Source organism: Phasianus colchicus, chromosome 26, assembly GCF_987193195.1.
Source record: "Phasianus colchicus chromosome 26, bPhaCol1.hap1.1, whole genome shotgun sequence".
NCBI lineage: Eukaryota > Metazoa > Chordata > Aves > Galliformes > Phasianidae > Phasianus > Phasianus colchicus.
Window position 1 is genome coordinate 73,138 of NC_143461.1, and position 22,336 is coordinate 95,473.

Sequence of the window (22,336 nt, forward strand, 5' to 3'; positions counted from 1 at the left end):
GGCGCCCCGCCGCGACGCCGACTCCGGAGGACGGCTCCGTTCTGACGCGGGACGGACGGGGCCCCGAGGCGCGGGGCGGGCGGCGGCGGGGACGCGGGGCGGCGGAGCGCCGCTTTCCCGGCACGGAATCCCGCGGCCGCCATTGGCGGAGAGCCCGCGCTCGGCCCCGCCTCTCCCGCTCTCCTATTGGTCGGCCCGCGGAACGGGGCGGGCGCTCCCGGCGGGGTCGTTTGCGCCCGCGGTCGCGCCGTCATTGCGTCATCACCGCGCGCGTCCCGCGTGGCCCCGGCCCGGCTGCCCGCGGCGCTGCCCCGCTCCGCGCGCCCGCTCCGCTTCCGGGGCCCCGGGGCCCGCGCCCCCGGATCCTTTTCCTCCGCGCGGCCTTCCAGCCGCTCTGCCCCTGGCCTGCAGAGATGCCTCGGGTCGTCGTGACCGAAGTGCGGGACCGGCGCGTGGCGGTGTTGAACGTCGTTCCGTTGGCATCAGCCGTCGGTCAGCCCGTCCAGAGCCCTGTGCGGGGCCTTCGTTTCCTCAGGCGGATAACGGGAGGATGCCGGAGCCGAGGGGCGGTGGGAGGGAGGCGGGGACGGGAGCATCCTGCCGTGCCGCCAGCAGCCCGGGGGCCGCGTGCTGTGGGTGCCGGCACGAAGCTCCGCCGTCCGTCAGCACGGGAGCTGCGGTTCTGGTGCAGCAGCAGGAGCTCAGCGCAGCCCTGCAGAGAGCGGTCCGGCGGCACGGGAAGAAGATGACGGCCTGGAGCGCGAGTGCCTCAGCAGTGTCTGCAGCCTGCGAGGAGCCGAGCCGGGCTGGGGAGAGGAAGGTGTGGGAGTCCCGGGGAGGGACGCGCGATGGCAGCGTTATTGGCAGGATCAGCTGCTTCCTCCACCGCTCCCGACGCCGGGCACTGGTTTCCTTTGAGAAGCAGCCCACTGTCACATCTGTGGGGTTCCGCAGGACACACAGGCATGGGGTAAGTTTAGGTTGGATATCAGGACAAACTTCTGTGCAGAACTTCTACAGCCGTGGGTGGGATCCCCCTGAGCTCCCCTTCTCCAGGCTGAGCAGCCCCCTCTCTCTCAGCCTCTTGTCATGGCAGAGGTGTTCCAGTCCCTTCACCATCTTGGTAGCCCTGCGTTGGACTCTTTCCAGCATGTCCAGCTGTCTCCTGTACTGGGAGCCCAGAGCTGGACGCTGTTCTCCAGCTGCAGCCTCCCCAGTGCCGAGCAGAGCAAAAGGAATGGTGCAGAATACTGGTCCTTACCTGCTACAAGAGAAGTCAGGACTAGGGCTATGATGGGAGCGCATTGCTTTATGATTGACGTGGAGAACTGCTAGGAAGAAGGCCTGGTGGGCCTGAACACAGATGCCGGGTGGTCCAGCTTTTGTTTCACTGGAAACCAGGTACTCCGTGGGCAGCAGTATGGAGATATGTTCTCCATGCAGTTGTGCCCCCGTGGCTTCTTTCTGATATGCTTGGGAAGTCCCACTAGAACAGGCTGCCGTGTGAGACAGAAGTGAGAGAGAAGCATCAGTTGTGTGGGTGGAGTTTTACTATCTCTGTGTTCACATCTTTTATGTTTGTCTTCTTTTTTTTTTCCAGTTCAACTCTGCGTGCGTCGGTCTGCCTTTGCTAAATCCTTTTCTTGTGGCCTTAGGCAACAATCGAGGGGGTCTCAAGTTTCAGCGCTGAGCAAGAAGCGCAGGCTCTCAGGAAGGCCATGAAGGGCTTTGCTAAGTTGATCTCCCTCCATGGTCAACTTTTATTTTTTCCCCAGCACTGCGAATGGCTGCTCTGGTGGTTTGATAGAGGGAAGCATAGCTGCTTGCACTGCTCTGCTGCACAGCTGCCCTAAAAATTGTTGGAAAGTGGAAACAGAACTGCCCTTCGTGTCCCAAAATGCAGCTGCTCTGGTGGCGTGGGTCCTGGCAGCTTTGTGTGCATCGATGTAGTCCTGGAGCTGTTGAGAGCCGGCTGTGTGAGGGACTGGAGGTGGCACAAGACCAGAGGGCACTTCTGATCCTTGTGCAAGCATCCTGACTAGCTTCCATTTGTTTCTTGCAGGCACGGATGAAGATGCCATCACTGACGTCTTGACCAAACTAAATGTTTCCCAGTGTCAGCAAGTTCTGATCACCTCTAAGAGCACTACTGGCAGGGTGGGTGGTCTGCAGAGATGCATGAACGTGGTTGTGTCACTTGGGCGCAAAGTGAAAAACGACCCAATCTCTACAAGAGAAAGGTCGGCAGAGACTTCACCTGACCAAGGTTGTTTTGTTCTTGTTCAGTTCAGAGCAGTTGTTGATGCAAGGAGGGTTGGAGCCTGAAGAGGAGTGCTGAACAGCTCAGTTCCTCTGTCCTCAAAGGCCGTCCCTTCTGCCAACTCCTTTCTCCTCTTTGCCTTCTAGGATTTGATTGATGACTTGAAGTTGGAGCTGAGTGGGAATTTTGAGAGGGTGATCATTGGGGTGATGACTCCCACCACCATGTATGACGTGCACAAACTAAGGAGGGCTGTGAAGGTTTGGAAATCTTCCTTTTGTATTGCTTAAGTTCTGGCCAAGGACTTACTGCTTTGTTATGCATGTCTTCTCTCTCTTAAAGAAACCTGGTTGCACGTCACAAGCAGGTGCTGGTATCTTAAGTCTTGCCTTGGTGATTCCCTAGGGAGCAGGAGCAGATGAAGGTTGCCCAATGGAAATTCTGGCTTCTCGCACCAATGGAGAGATTTGTCGCATTAATGAGAACTACAAGCTTCGTAAGGAGTGCGAAAGGCTCTCTTGTCAGTTTCCTTCTGTCTGCGCTTCTTAATTGGAGGCTGTAGCACTAATGATGATGGCTGGAGTGCTGCAGTGCTGCTGGGAGGCCTGGGCACAGTTCTGTACTTAGCTAGGTTACAGCTGGCAAATGTTGTGGGCAGCACCCAGGTGGTGGCCCTGCTCCTAACGGGTGCTGTGTGTGTGTTCTTGCTGGAATATGGCTGCTCCCTTGAGGATGGCATCGTATCTGACACATCTCCCATGTTTCGAAGGGTCCTCGTGTCCCTCGCAACGGTGAGCCAAGCTGAGGGGAGAAGGGGGTGAATGTTCAGAGCTGTGGGCACAGCTCTGCACTCAGTGGTGAGGAGCTCCAGGCTGGCTTTTTCTCACCCTGTGTGTCCCATGACCTGCTCCTCAAACCCAGCCTCTCCGGGGAGGGAACTCTGACTCTGGGTGTGCACGAGTGCTGTGGGCTCTTCTTTAAATGTCCCAGTAAAGTGGGTTGCTGCTCGTTTCAGAAGGAAGCCCAAAGTACATCTGAGCTGCATTTCATTTGTAAGCTAGTGTTCCCTTTGAAGGACTCCATTATCCATCCCCAGCAGCTTTTCATGAACGGGGAATTCTCAGGAGTTGCTTCCAGTAGATGCTCTGGTGAACTGAGTCTTCTATCCTCGTGTCTTTGCAGGGAAACAGAGATGAAGGAATGTATGTGGATGATGCCCATGCTCAGCAAGATGCTCAGGTGCGTAGTAACGTGCTTCCCAATCTATTCTTGAGCAGGTGATGCATGGTGAAGAGAAGCCAGCCTGTGAAATGGAAATAATGCTTTTAGCCTTGTTTGCAAGTCTCTAATGAGAGGTCTCTCGACAGGCTGGCTACTTGGCAGGGGCAATGAGATTTTGGCTGTGGGTTGCTGTGCCTGGTAGGTGCTTGTTGGAAAATATCCGTGATCTAGACAAGTACGCGCCAGCAGTGCTCTAGCTGCAAGGGATTTAAGATCTCCTGTACGCCCAGTCTTCTCCATGAGCCTTACTTTGTCACCCCTAATGTCTTGAAGTGCCTGTACGAAGCGGGGGAGAAGAAGTGGGGAACAGATGAGGTGCAGTTTATGTCCATCCTCTGTACACGGAACAGGTATCACCTAGTGAGAGGTAGGACCCCTGCACAGTGTCCTGGGTTTTTCTTTCCTTCCTTGTTTGTGTGTGATGCTTTTGTAGGAGCTCTGTAGCTGTCCAGTAGATGTGAACTCTTCTGAGGCAGCAGGTGTCCTAGAGAGAGCCGCATTGCATCCATTCCATTCTGGCTGTTTTATTCCCTCCTGAGACTGAAAGGGACTTGAGAAATCTAAGTCCAACTGGCTGCAGCTCCAGCATGGAAAGCAGAGATCATGAAGTGTGACTGCCATTGGGGCAGGGGGGAGAGGAGCTAAGAAACTTGATTGGCAGCACAAAGCAGCAGGTCTTGAAAATGGTACTAGCTGTGGTAGGCCAATTCGCAAGACTGTTAGCAGTGAAAATGAATTATTTCTGTGGGGCGATCCTGATTTAGCTGAGAGTGCTGCAGGGATGAAAGAATGTTCATGCAGTATACGAGGAGCTTGTTGCAAAGCGGTCCTTTGAATCTCTGTGACTTTCTGCCATAGTTTTTGATGGTACAGAGGCATTGCTAACAAGGACATAACAGCATTAAATCTGCGATGGTAGGCAGTTATTCAATAGATTGTTTAGTTCTTGTTCAGCCTGTGCTTTTTGTTGTTGTCTGTCTGCTATTCAGCTCAGAATACAGAACTATTGTATTTCTCATAAATGCTTAGCACTCAAATATGGAAGTGCTTCACAGGCATTAATTTTTGTACCTAACAAGTTTTACTATGAAGCCACGAGTGTCTTCATCATTATTTAGCACAATAATTGCAGCAGTACAAACAACCAACCTTATAAAAAATATTACATGCATTATTTTTTTTTAGCTCATCAAGGAAAGGGTTCTGTGAATCTTTACCTACACCTAGATCTACTGTGCAGTATACAAGATGGATACACATCTGAAATATCTAGTGCTGTATCTATATGCAAAGTGTCAACCTAAATTTTTGGCTGTACAAAATTTTGATGACTATATTTTGCAGTAGATATATTTACAGCCTAGTTGTTTCTTCATTTCTTTTTATTTCCAGTACTTGAATGTATTATAGGATTCTATATGGGTTTATTTGTGTGGCAAAGATCACCTTTCTTTGTTTACTGCTCCAAGATACTCGTTTTATTGAAAATTACTCATGAAGACTTATGATGTTTCTCTGAAAATGCTGAAAATAACTAAATGGCAATCTTTAACATTTACCATTAGAAAACGAATGGTTTGTGCATGAGATGAAAAGACAATAAAATCTGTTATGTTAACAGATAGATATCATTTACTTTTAAGCAGAGTACTATGAAATCTTTTACCAAGAGGTACAAAATTACAAAAGAAGCACTGAATTTACTTCAGTCATTTTTAAATTTTACTTGAGTGTCTGTCACGGAGTTATCTAGATCAACGTGTGCCCTCGACAGGGGACAGCAAGCCCATAGGCCCCCTGGCCCAAAAACAGGACGGAAAAGGGGGAAGGGAAGGGAGATGGGAGCTGGGCCCAGAAACCAGAACAGCAGCAACAATCTAAGGAGGAAAACTTAATTTTACTAAACATGATATCGGAATGCAAGATAACACAATATAATATAATATAATTGAAATTGAGGCTAATAAATCAAATAAGAGAGAGAGAGTGTCCGAAACTAAAAGGCCTACTTTGAACTGAAGGCACACGGTTGGGGAGCAGACCCACACACTGCTAGGCAGTGAGCAAGAGAGCCAGAGAGCAAGATCCCATGACTCCCTCCCATGGCTTATCTTCCTCTCTGAACATGAAGTCCCCTGGGATGTGTAGTTCTTCCTTTCTTCTGAGAACCAGGCATCCAGAAAGTTGTCAGTCCACGGAACTGGAGTATTAACTCTTTAATTACCCGTGCTTTACATGATGTTTGGTGTGGAATACCGATAACAAAATTATAAAACCATGACAGAGTACTGTGTTTTGTACTTTTTTGACTTCCAAAGTCAAAAAAGAGCTGATTTTGCTGTGGGAGGTAACTATGGTTAGGAGAGAAACTGTGTGCTCATTTTCCAGAAGGTAGTACATAAAAAATAAAGAAAGATCTTTGTATTCCTGGAAATTTGAGAAATTGGAGGGTCTGCTGTAGGAAATAGGATATATCAGTGTTTCTGTTTACAAGACAGTGACTGCTGTTTGTAATCTGTTAGAGGATGGGTATCTTGTCACAGAACAACCCTTTTGGACATCTTTATAAATGTTTTAGTAACTGAGCAATGGATCAGTGATGCAAAATACTTTCTTATCTAGCAGCAGCTCTTATCTGAATTTACTGTATCTATTGTGGAGAAAGCAGGAGGTTCCAGTGCTACAGTGTTTGTGTTGTGAGCACTACAAAACTTTTTAAAACCACTGTTCATTTGCTCAGTATCAAAGAAAACATTTTAACCAAACTTAAGTGCTAACTAGTCACTCCGAGGTCTTCACTACCTAAAATTTTCCTTCATAACAGAATCTTTACAGTGTATGAGATAGAAATAATAAAATAATTTTCTTATTCTTTCCCTTAGGCATTTCCTGGAAACACAAACTCTGATAGTGTGGTCCGACATGATTTGCAACACCCAGTCATTGCTCGCTATGTACGTATAGTTCCTTTAGATTGGAATGGAGAAGGCCAAATTGGGTTAAGAATTGAGGTCTACGGCTGCTCCTACTGTAAGTTTTTCCATTATATTCCTTTAAAAAAAAAAAAAAAATCTAAATAGAAACTGTCTTTGAATTTCAGATTAAATCTGAATCTCAAGTGCTTTTTGCTAAAATGCATGAAGATATTCCAGGATTACTAATTGTAATAACTGGAGCTTAATTTAATATTTACTGTATCCTTTATTCTGAGTTTCTAGTTAGCTCTTCTATAGGAAATACAGCATTAGAATTAGTAAGAGTGCTTTGAAATCACTACTTTTGATCTTCAAAATTGTTTTTGCAGAAGACTTGAATAGACCAGTTGAGGAAAAGATAGCATTCAGATACATTTCATGCTGGGTCTTGAGAGGGAAACAAGACATAATTCATTGCCTGATGACAAAGATAAAAATAAAACAAGTAAAAATTCAATTGAAGAAGCTCATCTTGTCTAAATATGACATGTTTTTCGGAGATTTTTCCTTTAATATTTGAGTATAACTTTAGAATCTCTTCTAAAAAAAAAAAAAAAAAAAACGAGATGAGCAATGGTGCAAGTGGTTAAGAGCACAACAGATCAAGTTTTAAGAAAAGCAAGTGTAGTTTCTAAATACCATTCCTTGAATTTGATCCTGTGGGTGCTTACGTGAAGTCCACATGCCTGCAAACTGTAAATGTCTGATGTCCTATTTCTATGCAAATTTAGTACAGTATTCTTGTAGGTGTTTTAGGGGAAATAAATACTTGAGATTTATCTTAAAAAAAAAAAAAAAAAAATGTTAGAACAAGTTAAGAAGCACCTATCTTGAAGACTCTTCCATTGACATCAAGTGATTTAAGACCTATTGAAACACTTTGTCATGGTAACTAGCAATTATGTTAATTAACTAGCAAAAATATCTTGTGATTTCTGTTGCTTTTACTTGGCTATGTGCTTTCACTCTACTAAAATATTTTATATGCTGTTTTAAGTGTAGCCAACACTATAACATGGTTGATTTCACATCATGATTACATTTTTTTACATTTAAGTATGTCTACTTTGAATACAAATACAAGTATATGGAGACAGAAACCAACTTTTTTTTTTTTTAATCCAACACTTTTTTAAACAACAACAAAAAAAAGAAAATATTTTTAAGTTGTAGGTTTTTTTTTTTGTTTTTTTGTTTTTTTGTTTTTTAGCCAAAAATATTTACAAGCAAAAGGTTTTAGGTTTTTGTTTTGTTTCCTTTTTTTTTTTTTTTTTTTAATTAAATTGATATCTAATGCACTGTAAGCACGTTACAAGATGAATTTGGAGTCTGAAACTAAATGTGAGGAAAAGCATAGTTGGCTAACAAAATTATTTCTGTCACTGGATGAAAAGTTGTCTGCTTGAAAGACTGCATATTTCTGGAGAAAAATAAAACACATCTATCAAGGAAATAATGAATCAACTAAAAAAATACTGATAAAATTTGTCTTCACAGACAACTGAAGTAAGAAACCTAACCTTTTGTTTTCCTCGAAGAGAAGCATTGAACTGCTAGTATTATAAGTTATTTCAGTATTTTGTTAATGACATTAATAATAATGTTTTACATTTATATGTCTATAGGAACTTTTTTTTTCTTTCTCCTCCCAAACAAACAAAACAAAGAAACAAAAAAAACCTCTCCTAAAATACTGTGTAGATTTTAGAAGCAGGAATCAGGCTGTCCTTGAGTCAGTATGCTGAAACCAGTAGACAGCAGCAGCGCAGTTGAGAAGAAAAGTTCACTGTCTTATGACTTCTTGGAAAAACAGAATAATGTTTGAGAGTTCCAAACTTGTTTTCAAATGCATTATTTGGAGCAACTTATGTAAAGTTACATTGTTCCATAGATACGGAATTCAGCAGGAGCAAAGTTTTTAGCCCTATAATTAGTATTGTATATTGAAGCATTGTCATTAACCAGTGAGATTTGCAGATTAATCCTGCTGTCAGTGAAGAAACTGACTGTATAGATAAGTAGCAATTTTTTTAGCCTGATTAAAACATGGGCATCTAATCCAATTTGTGAAAATTTTTGAAACATTACCTAAAGCAAAAGGTTGCTTAATACCTTACAATCATATATTCTTCTTCTAGTTTGTAGGTTTATATTGAATGCAGTCTTTTATTTAGAGAATATTTGAGAACATATTTCAGATGTAGAACTTGCACATTTTCTCATAGTAAAGGTTTAATTGGAAAGTCATAAACTTAGTGCTTAAAAAAATATTTCATTGCACAATACAGCAATCTGGTTATTAGTCTCAGAGTATTAAGAACTCTCATTAAACCACATATTGAAATACGTGGTCATTAATTGCCATATTGATTTGTTCTTATTTTTCTTGAGTATGCTGATAAAATACACATTATTTTTTGTGTGTCAGAAATGGAAACCACATTCTTCCTTACACAGCAATGTGAATTAAAAAAAAGGTTCAACTTTAAAAGAGAATTAGAGATGACATCTATTCCCTAGAGAATTTTGTAAAATTACAAAATATTTCCTTTCAAGGTGCTCTTATTCATTTAATTATTTGCTTGCCTTCTTGCTTTGAGATTTTTCTATGTTTGAAACTGCAGATGAGATCTGTGACGTTACTTTCTAATAGATCTCTTCGAAGTCACAAAAATAAATAAATAAATAAATAAATAAATAAATAAATTAAAGGCTCCCTCTACAGTAAGATTGAAAATGTTCTTTACATTTCTCTCTGTGAATAAGTGCTGATGTCAAATTTAGAAAAGATTTTAACTGTGTGGGAAGAGAAGCAAACAAAATATTTAACATTAAAAAAAAATATACTGTAGTCAACGGGAGTTGTAGCTTTCATTTTAAAATCATAGAATGACTTATGTTGGAAGGGATTTTAAATATCATGTAGTTCCAATGCCCTCGCATGAACATAGTTATCAACCACTAGATCAGGTTGCCCAGGGCCTGATCCAGACTGGCACTGAATGCCTCTAGGGAAAAAGCATCTGCATCTTCTCTGGGCAACCTTTTCCAGTCCTTTACCACAGTGAATAAAAAATTTCCTCCTATCATCTAACCTAAATCTCCTTTCTTTTAATTTAAAACCATTCTTGCCCGTTCTCACTAATAGACCATGAAAAAAGTTGGTTTTCTGCCAGTTCATAAACTCCTCTGAAGTATTGGAAGGTCACAATGAGGTCTCCCCAGAAAAACAATCCTCCTCTCCAGTATAAACAAGCCCAACTTCCTGAACCTCACGGGAGAGGTGCTCCAGCCCTCTGATCATCTTTGTGGCTGCCCTCTGGACTGATTCCAACAGCTCCACATCTTTATTGTCTTCAGGGCCTAAGACCTGGGCACAGTATTTCAGGTGTGACTTCACAAAAACAGAACTGAGGGGGACAACTTCTTCCCGTTACCCAGTTAGCTGCCCTTCTTTTGAGGCAGTCCAGTATACTGTTGGCCTTCCAAATTGCAAGTGCACAATGCTGGCTCACATCCAGCTCTTTATCCACTAGGACCCCCAAGTTCTACTTGACAGAGCTGCTCTCGTTGAGTACTTCTCCCAGTCTGTTCACATATCTGAGATTGCTCCAACCCAAGTGGCAACACCTTACATTTTGGTTTGATGAATCTCATTTGATTTTACATGAGCCCGCTTTTCAAGCTGTTCCAGGCGATTACAGATATGTAGTGAAGCTGTGCAGAGAGAAAATTAGAAAAACCAAAGCCCAATTAGAACTGAGCTTGGTCATTAAGATAAAAGACAACAATAAATATTTCTATAAATATATCAACAGCAAGAGGAGGGCTAGAGGGAACCTCCATGACTTGTTGGACACCGAGGGCAACATGGTGACCAAGGATCAGGATAAAGCTGAGGTATTAAGTGCTTTCTTTGCCTCAGTCTTTAATAGTAAGACTTGTTACTCCCTGGGAACACAGCCTCCTGCACTGGTAGATAGGGATGGGGAACAGAATAGGCCCTGCATAATCCATGATGAGATGGTTTTGGACTTGCTCCAGAAGCTGAATGCTCAAAAGTCCATGGAGTCAGATGGATTGCATCTAGAGTGCTGAAGGAGTTAGTGGATGTGGTTTCCAAGCCACTCTTCATCATCCTTCAGCAGTCCTGGCTAACCGGGGATGTCACAGTGGACTGGAGACTGGCAAATGTGACACCCATCTTCAAAAAGGACGGAAAGATGATCCTGGTAGCTCCAGGTCTATCAGTCTCGCCTCAGTACCAGGGAAGATTATGGAACAGATAATCTCAGGAGACATAATGGACCAATTAAAAGTCAACCAAGGGATCAGGCCTAGTAAGTATGGGTTTACAAATGGTAGATCATGTTTGGCGAACCTGATTTCATTCTATGACAAGGTGAGCCATTTAGTGGATGAAGGTAAGGCTGTCGATGTGATCTACCCGGACTTCAGTAAAGACTTTGACACTGTCCCTCACAACATTCTCATGGAGAAGGTGGCTGCCCATAGCTTGAATGGATGTATGCTCTGCTGGGTGAAACACTGGCTGGATGGCCAAGCCCAAAGAATTGTGATCAATGGAGTTGAATGTAGTTGGCGGCTGGTCATGAGCAGTGTTCCCCAGGGTTCAGTACAGGGGCCGCTTCTATTTAACATCTTTATTAACAATCTTGATGAGGGGATTGAGTGCACCCTCAGTAAGTTTGCAGTCTACACCAAATTGAGAGGGAGTGTTGATCTGCCAGAGGGGAGAAAGGTGCTACAGAAGGTCCTGGATAGACTGGATTGATGGGCCAAGGTGAACCGTGTGAGATTCAATAGTGTCAAGTGTCAGGTACTGCATTTTGGTCACAACAACCCCAGGCAACCCTATAGGCTTGGGAAGAAGTGGCTGAAAAGTTGCCTGTCAGAAAGGGACCCTGGTATATTGATGGACAGTCAGCTGAATACGAGCCAGCAGTGTGCCCAGGTGGCCAAGAAGGCCAGTGGCATCCTGGCTTGGATCAGGAATGGTGTGGTGAGCAGGACTAGGGAAGTAATTTGGCCCCTGTACTCAGCACTGGTGAGGCCTCACCTCGAGTACTGTGTTCAGTTTTGGGCACCTCAATACAGAAAGGACATGGGGTGCGAGCAGGTCCAAAGAAGGGCTGCAAGGCTTGTGAAGGGCTTGGAAAATATGCCGTATGAGGAGCGACTGAAGGAATTGGGCTGTTTAGTCTGGGGAAAAGGAGTCTGAAGAGAGACCTTATTACTCTCTTCCAGTACCTGACAGGTGCTTACAGCAAGTGCAGGGTTGGTTTCTTCTCACTGGTGACAGGATGACGGAAAATGATCTCAAGTTGTGCCAGAGTAAGTTTAAGCTGGATATCAGGAAAAGCTTCTTTACAGAAAGGGTTGTTAAGCACTGGAATAGGCTCCCCAGAGGCAGGGTTGAGTCACCTTTCCTGAATGTGTTTAAAAACCATTTGTTTACTGTGCTCAGAGACATTATTTAGCAGAGGGTTGTTAGAATTAGGGTAAGTTTGGTTAGGTTGTGGTTGGACTTGATGGTCTCTGAGGTCTTTTCCAACCTGAGCACTTCTATGGTCAGGCATAGTCTATCCTTGATGAAGCTGTGTTGGCATTCTTGAATCACCCCCCTCCCCTTTCTTGCACATGCCTTAGAGTAGATTCATGGAGGTTCTGCTCTGTGATCTTCCCTGGCACAGGTAAGGCTCACTGGTCGATAGTCTCCCAGATTTTCCTTTCTCCCTTTATTAAAAATGGGAGTGATGATTCCTTTTTCCACTTGCCAGGACCTTCACCTGACAGCCATGAATATTCAGAAATGATTTAGAGTAGCTTGGCAACCACATCAGTCAGTTAGTTCAGGACTCTGAGATACATGTTGTCCAGCTCCAGAGACTTGTCCATATTTAGTGTCATAAGGCAGTGTCAGACTTGCTCTTTTCTGACAGTATAGGAGGCATTTTGCCCCCCATCCCCTTTGTAGAGTTTCAGGTACATATAATATATTTAATACACTCAAAAGAGGAGAAAGGATCTTTACATTTGCAGTGACATAATTTATCAGAAAGCAAACCATAGGAAAAATTTATCAAAAAGCAAGTCATAGGAAAGAAAGTAATGTTACAGAAGGCAAAGTATCCACTGAATTCATTAATGCAAAGCTGATGGAATATTTATATTCAAGCTCTTTTTGAGACAGAGAGTAAAGAGACATGATAGATAGATGTCTCTCGTCATGTTCCCATTTATGAATTTTTTAGACAATCAGCAAATTCAAGGCATCTGGAGCCTATGACAACTACAATATATATTGTATTTTATCACTGATTTTTGAAGTTCATAATAAGCTCCTGCAGAATCATTGCCATACGAATAGTTCCTTCAATCACAATACTGCAGCAGATTAATGCATACAAAACAAACAAACAAACAAACAAACAAACAACAACAAAAAAACCAGTAGCATTCCTATTGAACAGTCTTTGACAGCACTTTTTAAGATAATCTTCTGAGGACTTCTGGGTGCTGAAATCTTATGGCATGAGTGGAATGGAGTCACTGATACCTTTGCTCATGGACTAGTTCTATCTTGCTATGTCAAATGTTACTGTTAGAGTATTCTGATGTATGTCTGATTTCTTTTTAAGGAAGGAGAGAAAAGTAGAAAAATAAACAAGTCAGACCTTATCATTTTATGAAGAAATGAACATTTTTTTTTATGGAGATTATTTACTCCTTAGATAGTACAGTGAACAAAATCTTGGTCATGTGAATATTTACAAGAGAAAAAAAAATTAGACTTGGAGATGCTGTTAAGGCTTAAGCCATAAGTATTTGAAAGGAATATTTACAATAACTGTTTTGAAAATATTGAAGTGCTAAAAATTAGAGCTTGAACAGATTTTGACAAGTTAATCCTATTTGCCTGTAGTGACTTTAAGTGAAACCATTGTTCCTCTTCACTATTAATTCCACATTCATCAGCTGTATTCATCATTAGAAAAATTTCTGTGATACTTGTAATTTCCTTTGCCATTGTCATGCTATTGCTACCAACTATTCATATCTCCATCACTCTCTCCTATGGTTGCCATATGTACTTCACAGAAACTCCATTCTCTCCAAAACTATATATTACATCAAAATATCACAGGGAATATTTAAAGTAGATAAGAAAGCCACTATTTAACTTGTGTGGAACCTAACCAATTTTCTTTTGTCCAGTGCCACTAGATAGATATACTGGACATTTTGTTTCATCAGCCTATGCTCACAAACAAACAAACCTTCACGATCAAAAAACTGATGAAGTGTCTTGATGGCCACTGGAACTCCCTATGCTGAATGAACTATATGTCCATATGTATGTAAACATATGAATACATATTTATTCTTTTACACTTTTTTTTTCCACCTAAATTGTGAAGATACTTATGTGGTCTCATAATCCATGTAAATGGTTCTTTTCCAACCTCTCATAATATTTTATTACTCATAATAATAATGTTCACTAAACTGTCTTAATGAAAAGATGGACTTCTATGACCATAGAAGTGATGGAACTGCATAAAAATATTAAATGATAGATAGGAAGAAACATTTTGAAGCATATGTTTTGTCTAATCATGTTCTCATATTTGTAGCAACTGTATTAAATCATTGTAATTAAAATTGTTTTTCATTTTGGAGAAAAAAAGAATCACAGATTTGAGAAAATTATCAGCAGTCACTGTAAACTTAGTAGCTTTGTTTGTGACAGTGAATAGAACACTTAAGAGTTATTCGAAGCATCCAACCCTCTTTTTCTCTGTTTCTCTTTAGATATTTTTATTCTGGATATTTCTACAATTTCTATGTAATTGATCTTCAGCCAGCATAGTCACAGTTCAACATCTGCAAGCATAGCTTGGTATTTACTTTTTCTGATATTACAGGTGCATGTCTCAGTACTTGTATTAAAACAATGGAGAGTGAGGGAAATGAACTGTGAAAGCATTTGAAGATCTCTTTGAAAACATACTCTGTTTGAAAGCTTAATTCTTTTCTAATGTACTCTCTAGCATGTTTGGTTTTTTTTTTCTTTTATTTTTCTTATTTGTTTTCACATAGAGGGGACTTCTTATCTTGAAGATCATAAAAAGTGGTGATTTTCCTCATTTGCTCCATGGTACTCCTCAAACAGTAGAGTTTTGCAGATTTAGGATCAAAAATAACTTTTTTTTTTTTTTTTTTTTTTGTAAGTATTTAAAGTGTGGGTTGTTTACCTACTCCCCAGGAAGAAATAGTTGTGATTGTTTCTTTGCAAGTGTTTGTTATTCTGGTATGAAAGTAAGTGAGAACAGACTTCAGCTAATTTCTTATCTCTAGTGGTTAACAGTAATAGGTATGGGTCTATTTTGGTTCTGGCTGTCCAGCACAGGGCACCCCAGACACACACAGCAGCCCAGCAGGCCCTGTCATCAACTCGGCACCTAAGAATGGTACAATTTTTAAATGAAATATTAAAATTTAACATATATTTTTCATTCTTTTAACATATATTTAGTCTGATACAAAAAATGTTTTATTTTTGTATCAACTTCTTGAAACCACAGCAAATTGAGCAGTCCATTATTTTTAAATGTCTAGCTGTAGTGAAGTTACTGGTGGATATTCTCAGGCACCACAGGTTTGTGATCTGCAACAGCAATGTGTATCCCATACAAGTACATTTGTTATGCATCAGTGGATGCATAATCAAAGTCAGATTTAAAAAAGATCTATTTTACATGCATACATATCCCACCAAAATGTTCAGTTGCATACTCAAACATTTTTCAATTACACTTGAACACTTTTTTAAATCATTCAGCATTTCCTTTAGAAGAGTATGTATTGCTAGTTCATTTTTAAAAGATTTTTTAAGGTTTTTTGATGGAATACTGTATAATCAATGAATGTACAGATGTTATAACAGAATCACTGAATGGCCAGGGTTGGAAGGGACCTCAAGGATTGTGGATCGCCAACCTCCCTGCACATGCAGGGCCACCAACCTCCCCATTTAATGCTAGACCAGGCTACCCAGGGCCTCATAAAATCTGGCCTTGAACACATTCAGAGATGAGGCATCCACAACCCCTCTAGGCAGCTGTTCCAACACCTCACCACTCTCTCTGTAAAGAACTTCCCCCTGACATCCAACTTAAATCTTCCCTCCCTCAACTTCAAACCATTTCCCCTCGTCCTGCCATTATCTACCCTTTCAAAGAGTTGACTCCCTCCTCTTTGTAGACTCTCTTTAGGTACCGGAATGCTGCTAAGAGGTCACCCTGCAGCCTTCTTTTCTCCAGGCTGAACAAGCCCAACTCCCTCAGCCTGTCCTCACAGGGGACGTGTTCCATCCCTCTGATCATCTTTGTGGCCCTCCTTCAGAAAAATTGATTTAGAAATACTAATTTTTTTTTTATGGGACACTTGGACTTTGTTTATCTTTTAGAAAGTCACAATAAATTAAATAAGATTTAAATACATTCCCTTAAATATTTTCTTTGCTCTGAAAGTAATGCTTCCCATTTATCAAATTGTATCATCATAATCTTATATAATAGTTTCCATTTAAATAGAATAAGTTCTAAGCTACAGAAGATTATTTTTCAATGTAGTCACCATGACTAGCTATGCATTTTTGGTGGTGATTGAAGAAGGGCTTGTATGCTGCGCGTATTGTTTAAAAAAAAAAGAAAAAAAAAAGCCTGGAGCAGCAGATTTGATCCACTATTACTGTCACCACTGCTGAAACACACCACCTAACACACTATGCTAACACTGACTGTTAAATCTCTGTGAATGTTCATCAAGTATTGAAGAATGTCAATGGATGCTGTTTTTTCCACATGGAGGAATTCAGTTATATCTTTGTTTCATGTGCACTTCTGTGTCAGATATAATTTTCACAGACTGCCACTATGCTGCCATCATGGCAACAAAATCTAGTGGGATATTGGTGGGAACGTTCTACTATAACGCTCTACTGTTATACTACTGATGTCTACCTCTGATATCATGGGCCAACAAAATAAAATAGAAGGCATTGCTTTCAGAGCAGCCTTTGCATGAGAAATCTATAAATCTTTCCTTTTCACATAAGTGCTTATATAACTTCTAGATTAGAAAATTATTTTAATAAAGGAACCTCAAACTTTTAGAAGAATGTATGTAATTAGCAAGTTCTGAAAATAAATATTTTTTTTACATTATTAATTGTTTTCAGCATTTATTTTTCCAAACAGAACTTCATATTTCTGTATTGGTTGCTGGAAAAAGAATTATTGCTTAATTCCTTGCATGGTAACATCTCTATTTTTCTTTTTCAGAAACTTGAAGTAGTGGATTTTTAATTCGTTCAATATAAACATGTTCTTACTTCCTTTCTTCCTTCGTTTTCTCTCTCCTTGTTTTCTTTATTTCTCATGGTACATAGTTGCCCTTTTGGTTCTAAGTATATTGAACAACTTGAGAGAATAACTTTATAAAACTATAGCTATAAAAAAGTTCTTTGTTACCTAAAAGATCGCATCCCTGGATGTGTTTAAAAACCATTTGGATGTGCTGCTCAGATAGATGATTTAGCAGAGGCTTGTTAGGGTAGTAAGGTTAGGTCGTTGGACTCAATGATCTTGAATGTCTTTTCCAACCTGAGTGATTCTATGATTCTATTTGTTTAGCCACAGCTGGCATTTATGTAGCATGCTTTTATTTACGGATGCTCTTGCTTAGTGATGCATGTATAAGTGTGTCTGTCCCCCCATCATTTTACCCCTGTGTACATTCTCTTCAGGTAGAGAGAAAAGCGGTGATTCTGTTTCCTATGAAGACTAAATTGCAAACAATCATACAGACTGTTACTGAACTAAAGAAAACTGAGTTAGTTGTGTTGTTTTTGGTGACATCAGTGTTGCCATGGTACCAGAGGATCTCAACGCACCCCTTTTGCTTGGGTACTTCTTATATTTTTTTCTATGCCTTGTATAGATGCAGAAAATTGTACCATTGAACTGTCCACTGGACTAATGGGGTAAGTGGGACAGCTGTCCCTTCACCGCTGCTTCATAGCTTCTCTTCTTTGACTCGTTTTCTGAGGAAAGCCTCTGAACGGAATACAACTTGCAAGCATTGGTTGTTGGTTCTTTAGGTTAGATTCAGTGAAGCTTACTTATATCTGGTTAATCTGGGGAGGATTGAGATCCTCTGTATCTCTGTCACCTGTTCCACGTTTGAGCACCCTCACAGTGAGAGCCTTTTCATTCTACTAAGTGTCACCCTGGGTAGGGACACATTTCACTAGATGAGGTAAAAGGAGCAGTCCTTGAGAGCAGCCCTGCAGAGAAGGACCTGGGCGTCCTGATGGATGATAAACTTAACATGAGCCAGCAGTGCTCTTGCAGCTCAGAAAGCAAATGGTATACAGGGCTCCATCAGAAAAGGGGTGGTCAGCAGGGACAGGGAGGTGATTGTCCCTCTCCACTCTGCTCTTGTGGGAGTACCCATCTGGAGTACTGTGTCCAGATCTGGAGCCTCCAGTACAAGAAAGACAGAACTGATGGAGAGGGTCCAGAGGACGACCACAGAGATGATCATGGGACTGGAGCACCTTCCCTACCAAGATAGTCTGAGGGAGCTGGGCTTCTTCAGTCTGGAGAAAAGAAGGCTGCAGGGTGACCTCACTGCAGCCTTTCAGTACCTAAAGGGAGCCTACAAACTGGAGGGGAGTCATTTCTTTGAAAGAGTAGACAACAGCAGGACAAGGGAAAATGGGTTTAAGTTGAGAGAGGGAAGATTTAGGTTGGATGTCAGGGGGAAGTTCTTTACAGAGAGAATGGTGAGGTGCTGGAACAGCTGCCAAGAGAGGTTGTGGATGCCCCATCCCTGGAGGTGTTCAAGGCCAGATTGGATGGGGCCCTGGGCAGCCTGGTCTAGCATTAAATGTGGAGGTTGGTGGCTGTGCACATGGCAGGGGGGTTGGAGATTCATGATCCTTGAGGTCCCTTCCAACCCTGGCCATCTGTGATTCTGCAATTTTTCTGGGAGGCAATTAAAGTTAACGTAAATACAGTTTTGCAGCTTACTGCTGTGCTTTCTGGAAACTTTTGCCTGGGTAGCTGTGCTCATCAGAGATCATATTTCACTGCAGTCTGGCTGACATAAATAAGCCAGAAAGGTAGGTAGTATATATCTCAAGTGAAGCAGCAAATGACAAATTCACCAAGAAGTTTAAAAAATCGCTGCACTGCCCAATAACTCAGTGTATTCTTCTATGTTTTAAATACATGAGAAGACAATGCGTTCCTGGAGCATGACTGAAAATCAGTAAAGATGTGCAAGTTGACAACACATTCTAGCAAATCACACTGCCATGGCTTAATACAGTATTTTCCTACAAATGATCTTTACTGCTTTTTTGCTGAAGGTTATTGATCCTTCTGAGAATTTTCACCAGCTTCAGTGGGTCCAGTGCTTCATAGTATAGCTTAAAAAAAAACAAACAGGACCTTCTCCCTGCCTATCTTCAAGCTCTGTTTCTTTGTAGGAAGGTTACTGAACCTCATGTGGCCTGTAGCTTCCCATGCAGTAATCTTTTTTTGCTGCAGATTTTTAAGAGTGATCCTTATTCCCCTAGCATTAAAAACAGCATCTTTCTTTCACACAGCCACTTGATTGTGTTCTTAAAATGAGATAATGACAATTTCCACTCTTGAAGATATTCGAAGCTCTGGATACTTGAAGCTCTGGATGTACTTATGGGCAACCTGCTCTAGCTGATTCTGCTTGAGCTGGGGGATGGACGAGATGACCTCTAGAAGTCCTTCCAATCTCAACAATTTTGCAAGTTTCTGAAGATGAAATTATAGCTGAGGCAAATACAGTTCTCCCAATCCCCTACCAATCCTTTCCAACAAGTTTCTAATAATAATATATTGTTGATCTTCATTTTGATTTTACTTTCATGTTATCTCACACAAAGTGGGGGGACATAGGACAGGAAGTAAAAAAGAACAACATAAAAGGAATGATGAATATTTTCACAAAATTAAATTATGTGGCCTGCCATATCTGAAGAAAAAGAAGGATATAAGTTCTTTTGAGAATTGCGGTTTAACTTGTCACGTAGCTAAACATCACACAGCCATTCACTCTCTCCAGACTCCCCCTTTCCATCCCAGATGGAATGAGGGAGAGAATTGGGGAAAAAAAAAAAAAACAAAACAGGAATTGCAGGTTGAGATAAAAACTATACACTAAGAAAGAAGAGGAAAATGGGAAGAAATGCAACTATAAATATATAAATGCATACTTTATACAGCCACGGTGCAATTACTCTCTACCTACTGACCAATCCACAGCAATAAATACAACTCCCTGCTGACCTGTGGCCTGCCAGCAATGCAAGTTCTTACCCCATACCAACCAATGCCCAGCAACCCTCAAGGGGTGTCTGTCCCATGTCCTGGCCTTCATCAATACTAGAGCACTTCTCCACCAGTCCAAGTCAATCTACATCCCCATCCCCCTTCAAACTTAGTTTACAGGTCTTTGGATGAGCCCTGCTAATTCCTGTTCCAGAACCCTTTTGCTACTGTGAAATAAACCTTTTCCATGTATTACTGTCAGGTCTGGTGTCTTATAAAACCAGCCATGATCAAAGAACTCAAAGCCCTGCCTATAGCATCAGTCTTGTAGCCAGGCATTTATGGACTGGATCCTTCTATTCCATCCCATGTCATCACCTGAAAACGAAGGGAGGGAAGAGAAAATAACTTGTGCCCCAGACCCTTTCACCAACTGTCCCAAGGCCTTGAAGACTTTCTTCATTCCCCTCAGACTATGGGATGCAGTTTCCTCCCCATCTGTGGAAGATCAGCAGAGGGTAGTAGTCATGACCTTCTGCATGTCATATTTTATAGAATAACCCTTGGCCTAATTCTGGCCACCTGTCCTGGCTCCACCCTCCCCTTGCAGTCATGCGTATAGTGGTGACTTCTTTTTCCCACTAAGTGGCCTGTCCTGGCTTGGCCATGGGCATGCTCCCATGACTAAGCAAAAGCCAGGACATCTTTATTTCAGCTGAAACCAGAACAAGTGTTAAAAAGGACACAAAAGCATACCAAAAAAAAAAAAGAAAAAAAAAATTACCTAAATTTAAATTTAGAAAAAGTTTGGCTTTCTTGAGTTCCAAGGTGATATAGTCTCCTTGTTGTCCTTCTCCATGGAAAATTACACCTTCACTTTCAGAGGTCTTAAATTTCAGAGAGATGACATCTTTCAATGTTTTCATTTTCTTGTTCCTGAATCTGTATGGTAGCACTACGTGGCCATCAAAATTGATAACATCAGCCCCTAATGAAGAAGAAAAAAAAAAAAACGTAACATTGTTTATGAGCGATTATATATTCCAGTAGCTATTGGAAAAAACAGATACGTTGTATGCAGATTGTATCTGAACAGAATAAAAACCTGTGCAAGTGCAGTATGCATTGCAAATATATTTTCTATTGACCAAGGATTATTCCTATAAAAAGTAGGAACGAGGAAGGGCATAAGTTTAATTCATAGGATGTAAAAAAGCAGCATCAGGAAAACAAATACTGCCACAGTACTAATTTTATTCTGACTTTTCTTAAATGTATTTGCTTTCCTATGCATTTTCTTAACTAGTTGACAACTTCTGAGTTATCATTAATTACTCATATTATGCCTCCTAAAATCAAATATATGCATCTGTGAAGACTGTAATCACTAAGACATGAAACTAAAAAAATTGTGTAGGAGTTTTAAAATATTTTTCCTTGCCTTGTTCAGTTGTATATATAGAAATGTTTGATAAAATTTAGCTTCAACTGGTCTTGAGAAGAAAAAATTCTATCATTTGGACCAAGCTTTTATCTTGGTTTGGTTTTATTCAAAATCAGGGAGGAAAACTGAGGGATGCAATGATTATCTTTTAAAGTTAATCCAATATTCATGTAAAAGCTGCATAATATACTACAAAATTTGATATATTCTTATTTTCATTTTTTTAAGAATGAGACAGAATTTTTCACAACTTTTTTTGGATGCACGGCCCAGAAGTAATAGCTACAGAATTTCGTTTCAATGAACAGGCATACTTCTAGTGAGTTTTGAATCTTCTCTTTTAAAAACAGTTCAGTAAAAGACTGCAAACATATAGATCTTTAAAATTTTATAGATTTGTTTAATAAAACCCTTTAAAAGCCACTTAACCTGTGACCAGTAACTAGTGCCCTAGCTATTATTTCTATGAGTATTTCCTCCTCTCTATTCACAACTAATAATTTAAATTCTTTAAAAATAATTCTTTAAAATGTTGGTCTTTTTAAAGAAAAGAGTCTTCCCCACTTATATTCTACGGAAGCGTCCACTGTTATTGGCACAACATATTAGTATAATTCATTTCATGTTCTGAATTAAATAAAAAATAAAATTTATCATAAATTCTTCAATTACATCTTCCTTATTTTTGCCTGCTTCTATTGTGTGCCTATTTTCTTGTGTGACTGCTTGTAACTTTCTAAAAATCCTAACTAGTTTTTGTTATCATGGTGGAAAGTAACTTAAATCTTTCAGACCTTCTCAAAAACACACAAACAAAAACATTCCATTGTGCAGTTAGTGCAGCAGAATCTTAAAAAATTCCATTATAGCATTTTGTACATGATTAATATTACATATAAATGATTAATAAATTATATATATTTCAGTTCAAATTTAGGTAGTCAACATTATCCGCTATTATGTTAAAAAAGTT

General features: G+C 40.8%; 1 protein-coding gene across 7 annotated transcripts; it reads left to right on the forward strand.

Annotated features, from left to right (window-relative positions):
• The first annotated feature begins 293 nt into the window (after nt 1–293).
• On the forward strand, nt 294–20,287 carry LOC149914832 (uncharacterized). 7 transcript variants are annotated; one of them, XM_090125067.1, is made up of 5 exons: nt 294–970; nt 1,081–2,157; nt 2,407–3,499; nt 6,424–6,571; nt 19,220–20,287. In XM_090125067.1, the coding sequence occupies exons 1-2, from the start codon at nt 551–553 to the stop codon at nt 1,333–1,335; spliced, it is 675 nt and encodes a 224-aa protein (XP_089981193.1). In that variant the 5' UTR covers nt 294–550; the 3' UTR covers nt 1,336–2,157; nt 2,407–3,499; nt 6,424–6,571; nt 19,220–20,287. The 7 variants fall into 7 exon arrangements, with proteins under 7 accessions (XP_089981193.1, XP_089981195.1, XP_089981194.1 ...); XM_090125069.1 differs by lacking the exon at nt 19,220–20,287 and having other exon boundaries at nt 2,407–2,756; nt 3,443–3,499; nt 6,424–7,071; XM_090125068.1 differs by lacking the exon at nt 19,220–20,287 and having other exon boundaries at nt 2,407–2,520; nt 2,666–3,499; nt 6,424–7,071.
• The last annotated feature ends 2,049 nt before the right edge of the window (nt 20,288–22,336 follow it).

Bases quoted from the DNA above. Each gene is read 5' to 3' on its own strand.
- LOC149914832 (XM_090125067.1), top strand. From the start codon at position 551: ATGCCGGAGCCGAGGGGCGGTGGGAGGGAGGCGGGGACGGGAGCATCC. The intron at 971-1,080 runs GTAAGTTTAGGT...CCTCTCTCTCAG, and splicing joins GCAGGACACACAGGCATGGG to CCTCTTGTCATGGCAGAGGT.